The 4406-nt window shown below is 36.7% G+C and overlaps 1 protein-coding gene across 1 annotated transcript in view; it reads right to left on the bottom strand.

Moving 5' to 3' along the window:
• Window positions 1-2220: 2220 nt before the first annotated feature.
• Window positions 2221-4406, bottom strand: part of LOC110316158 (guanine nucleotide-binding protein G(t) subunit alpha-3) — a 49567-nt gene continuing 47381 nt past the window's right edge. Inside the window, exon 8 of the mRNA XM_021190254.1 lies at window positions 2221-2411. Within this exon, the coding sequence (XP_021045913.1) occupies window positions 2221-2411 (191 nt within the window). The remainder of the gene's footprint in view (window positions 2412-4406) is intronic.

Raw genomic sequence — 4406 nt, 5'->3', positions numbered from 1 at the left:
TCCTTCCTTCCTTCCTTCCTTCCTTCCTTTCTTTCTTTCTTTCTTTCTTTCTTTCTTTCTTTCTTTCTTTCTTTCTTTCTTTCTTTCTTTTCTAGAGTCCAAACTATCTGGGCATGATTATGCATGTTATTGTTGTAATAACACCACGAACAGACGCTGAGTTGAGGTAACAGAAGTTCTATTAAGAGAGGGATAAATGGTGAACCCATGACCAGCCAAGGTACATGAGCTCAAAATAATTTTGTATTTTGGAAAGACAAGTTGGATCGTGTAGACTTCTTCATTAGAAAGTGAAAACTAAAGCTAAGTCAAAGTAAAAACAAACCAGCAATAATATTAATATTTCAAATAATACAGTTTTCTCTCTTTTCTCAAATATTCTCCATGAACCACCAGAGAAAGTTAGATTATATTAGAGTAGTAATAAAGCATCAGACATAATTAACATATTTGCTTTCTGAACTTGAAATCTTATAGCATTGACTAGCTCTATCAAAATGCTGCCTGTCTGTTATATACTTACTGATTTTCAGCCAGAAAAATTTATCCAGTTTCAGAACTGAATAATTCTTCAGGATGCTTTTGTCATTGATGTCTTATACACTTCAGTAATTTGCAACTTCTACTAAAGAATTTCAAATTAAAAACCACATTTTTTAACTTATTATTTTATTTTATTAGATATTTTCTTTATTTACATTTCAAATGCTATCCTGAAAGTTCCCTATACCCTCCCCCCATCCCTGCTCCCCTACCCACCCACTCCCACTTCTTGGCCCTGGCATTCACCTGTGCTGGGTCATATAAAGTTTGCAAGACCAAGGGACCTCTCTTCCCAGTGATGATTGACTAGGCCATCTTCTGCTACATATGCAGCTAGAGATACAAGCTCTGGAGGTACTGGTTAGTTCATATTGTTGTTCCACCTATAGAGTTGCAGCCCCCTTCAGCTCCTTGAGTACTTTCTCTAGCTCCTCCACTGGGGGCCCTGTGCTCCATCCAATAGCTGACTGTGAGCATCCACTTCTTAAAAACCCATTTTTTAAGTGATTTTTTAAACCTCTTTTGTGTTTTTTAATCAGGGGAGGAATAAGATACGGATAATCTAGTAAGGATCTCTTCTTTAGTGTAGTGTTTCTATGTTTTGTGGCAGTGAAATAGATCTACTGGCATACAATCAAGGTCAACCTGAGCTGCAAATTGGTAAATGCTTAATTTCTTCTTCTTTCCATTACTCTTTCATTGTTAAAAAATCCAGTTTAATCTTTTATGAATCATTATTGATTTCATGTACTACTGTAAAAGTCTGTATAAAATAGATATATACCATATATGTTTTCTCAAATGCAGAAGCAATGAATGTTATCAGAAATGCTTCAAGTTGAAAGCGCAGACACATTTAAAAAAGGAAAAGAAACAACCATCTCTCTCTTCAGGTAAGTAAGAAAGACATCTTGTACAAGCTTTCAGTTTGTAAGGCATCAATTTAAAGCGTCAGAATTCAAGATTAGTTCCAATAGAGAAGCTCAAGAGCTAACATATAAATTTCCCCCATGTTCTTGCTACTATTACAAAAACCCACAAAGCAAAAACCACTCTATTAAGGAAACCTTTTAGTCTTAAGGACTAGCTTTGTAATTCTAAAGCCCAGGATATCACTTATAATAATGTCCCATGCCAATCAGAAATATATATATATATATATATATATATATATATATATCACATATAATTTCCCATCAACAAAAGCATGTAGCATGTACTGTGTATGCTGTGGGGCACCCTAATTGAAGAGCTGATGACTAAAAATATACCTTGTGTCATTTTTTATAGTTTCTGAAGTATAGACTTGGCTTTGTATGCTTATCAAAATCTACCTGGGGAAACGTTATAGCACATTCTATAATTTACCCTATGATTAAAAATTTGTCGCCTATAGATCATTTCCAAGAAACGTTAGTAGCATGAGCGCATATTGGGATCATTACAAAGATACAGCAGATTCTAGCAGTAGAACATCAGCAACTCTACCCTCCATTCCCCAAGAAAACCGAATCCTCATATATGTGATACCACAGTCACATCTTTGTGTGAATTTTTTTGTTTTATAATGCTACTTACATTTCTAAATCAGTTAATATTTATACAAGCTAATAAATACACAGTACCTCTTTGTATTAAAAAGACTCTAGCCATCACAGGTGAAAGCAAACATGTTGCTCAGAAGAGCCCACAGTCTTTGAGGTTCTCTTTTATTATTATATCTGTCACTGCATCAAACACGAATTTGACGTTTTGTGTGTCAGTAGCACAGGTCATGTGAGAATAGATTTCCTTATCTTCTTTTTTTAAGTTCAGGTCTAGAAACTGGTTCTTGATGTAGTTCCCTGCATCTTCAAATGTGTTTGGTCCTTAATGAAGAAAGAAGTGAAAGAAGTAAATATTAATCACATCTTAAAAATCATGGGGCTATAAATAGCACCAACAAGGTGTGTATATATGGAATCTTTATGCCCATCATCTCTCAATTTCAAAGTCAATGTGTCCAAGGTCAGATTTTAGAAATTTGTGTAGCACCCACATGGTATCATATACTATGCCAGCTTTTCTGGAATTTCTGAGTTATATGTTATTTCGTTTAGATGCATACATAACCACATTAAATAAGAGGAAGCTGTGAATTTGCGAGGCAGGAAGATGGTGGTCAGATATGGATGGGGTAAGAGTGAGGGAGTGCAGAGAGAAATGAAATAATTTTAGTTTTAAAAAATTAAAACTGGCATAATAAGGCAAATGATACAAATAACACACGCAAACAAATACCTCATGTTATGTTCATGCACTTATGCATATGCTTTAATATAAGCTAAAATAAATAAGACTATGTCAGATGGCTAGGTTGCAGAAAGAGTGTTGAGCAAGGACTTACTAAGAGAGAAGAGAAAATGTATGAAGGAAAGCAAGAAAGTACAGCTGATCATGGTCGGTGACACTCCTCCCCTGGTCCTTCTGACTGGAGTTGGGAAATTGACAGGAATTGGGAAGATCTGGTCAGGTAAATGCATGAGTTTTAGTAGAAGCAGTATACAAATAAAATGGGGTAAATGGTGAGGAAGCTCTTTGGCTTGACTGCTGGGTAAACTGAGGAGCTGAGCTGAAATGTGGACAGCTAATAGAGAGTGGCCCTTTACTCCATGTGTGAGAAAACTCTAGTAAAATGACACCCAGATCATTGGGGAAGGGTAGGCATAAAATAGGAAAGCTGACTGACATGGGACTGCTAACTAGCTAACCGACTGGCTTCACACACACATATATATATATATATATATATATATATATATATATATATATATATTACCACAGAAAGGACCCTAAAGATTTCCTAATAAGTTAGAGATAAAATTTTCACTTTCATACTTTATTGCAGCTAGAAGAAATAATGTAGAAGAAGTATTTGCATTGTATAATACAACAATGATTAGAAGGTGGCTCAGTGACAGAGCTGAGCTTAGCATGCCTAGTGAAAGACCACGGGTTCAATACCCAGTGTTAGTAAATAAACAAATGAATTAGAATACAATAAAATAAGATAAATAAGACAAAGATGAAAAACTTGGGAAAGTGAATATTAAGAAGAATTCATAATCATAGGAACTGTACTTGTTGCTAGTGGGAATTCAAACTGCTCCAGTCACTAGGGAAGGCTGAACATTGCACAAGTCCAGCAGTTGGAAATTCTGGAAAATGTAAAATGGTAACATTAGAAACATTTGTAGTTTCTGGAGTTTGGGGACTGTGCCCTTCCCCCAGCCTTGAGCAGGTTAAGCAGACCTTGAGTGCTTGCCACAATGGGTTTTACAACCTAAGTGGCCTTATCTGCACCTGCAGTTTCCTACAGGAACTTAGAGGAGCAGACTGCCTGCTGAGGGACAACAGAATCCAGCTGAAACAAAGGGTAGTCTGTGGGCTCTCCCTATATAACCTGTGCAGTGCTGAACAGGGAAATTTGAGCCTGGATCAGAACCTTTGTCTTGGCTTCATTCTTCTCTCGAACCCATCCCTTTTTCATTTCCAGCCCCCATTTCAAGTAACCCAGTTCATCCATGGCCACTGGATGGCTACAGGGGATAAAGTAAGGACATATATACGCAAAACCTTGGTTATTTGAGAGCAACAGAACTACTTCATATGATACTTACTATACTAATTCTCCAGTCTAAATCTGAATATTCCCCAAAGTTCCATTTGTTGTAGATGTGGTTCTTGGCACCATGGGGGATCATAGAAACTCTTAAGGGGTGGGATCTTAAGGGAGTTCTTTTGGCTGCCAAGGGTGTGCTTTCAATGGGGACTGTAGGATTCTCAACTCTCTCTCTCTCTCTCTCTCTCTCTCTCTCTCTCTC

Source organism: Mus pahari, chromosome 2 (genome assembly GCF_900095145.1).
Source record: "Mus pahari chromosome 2, PAHARI_EIJ_v1.1, whole genome shotgun sequence".
Lineage (NCBI taxonomy): Eukaryota > Metazoa > Chordata > Mammalia > Rodentia > Muridae > Mus > Mus pahari.
Note: the sequence above shows the minus strand (reverse complement) of the source record. Positions and strands in the feature narration are given on the sequence as shown.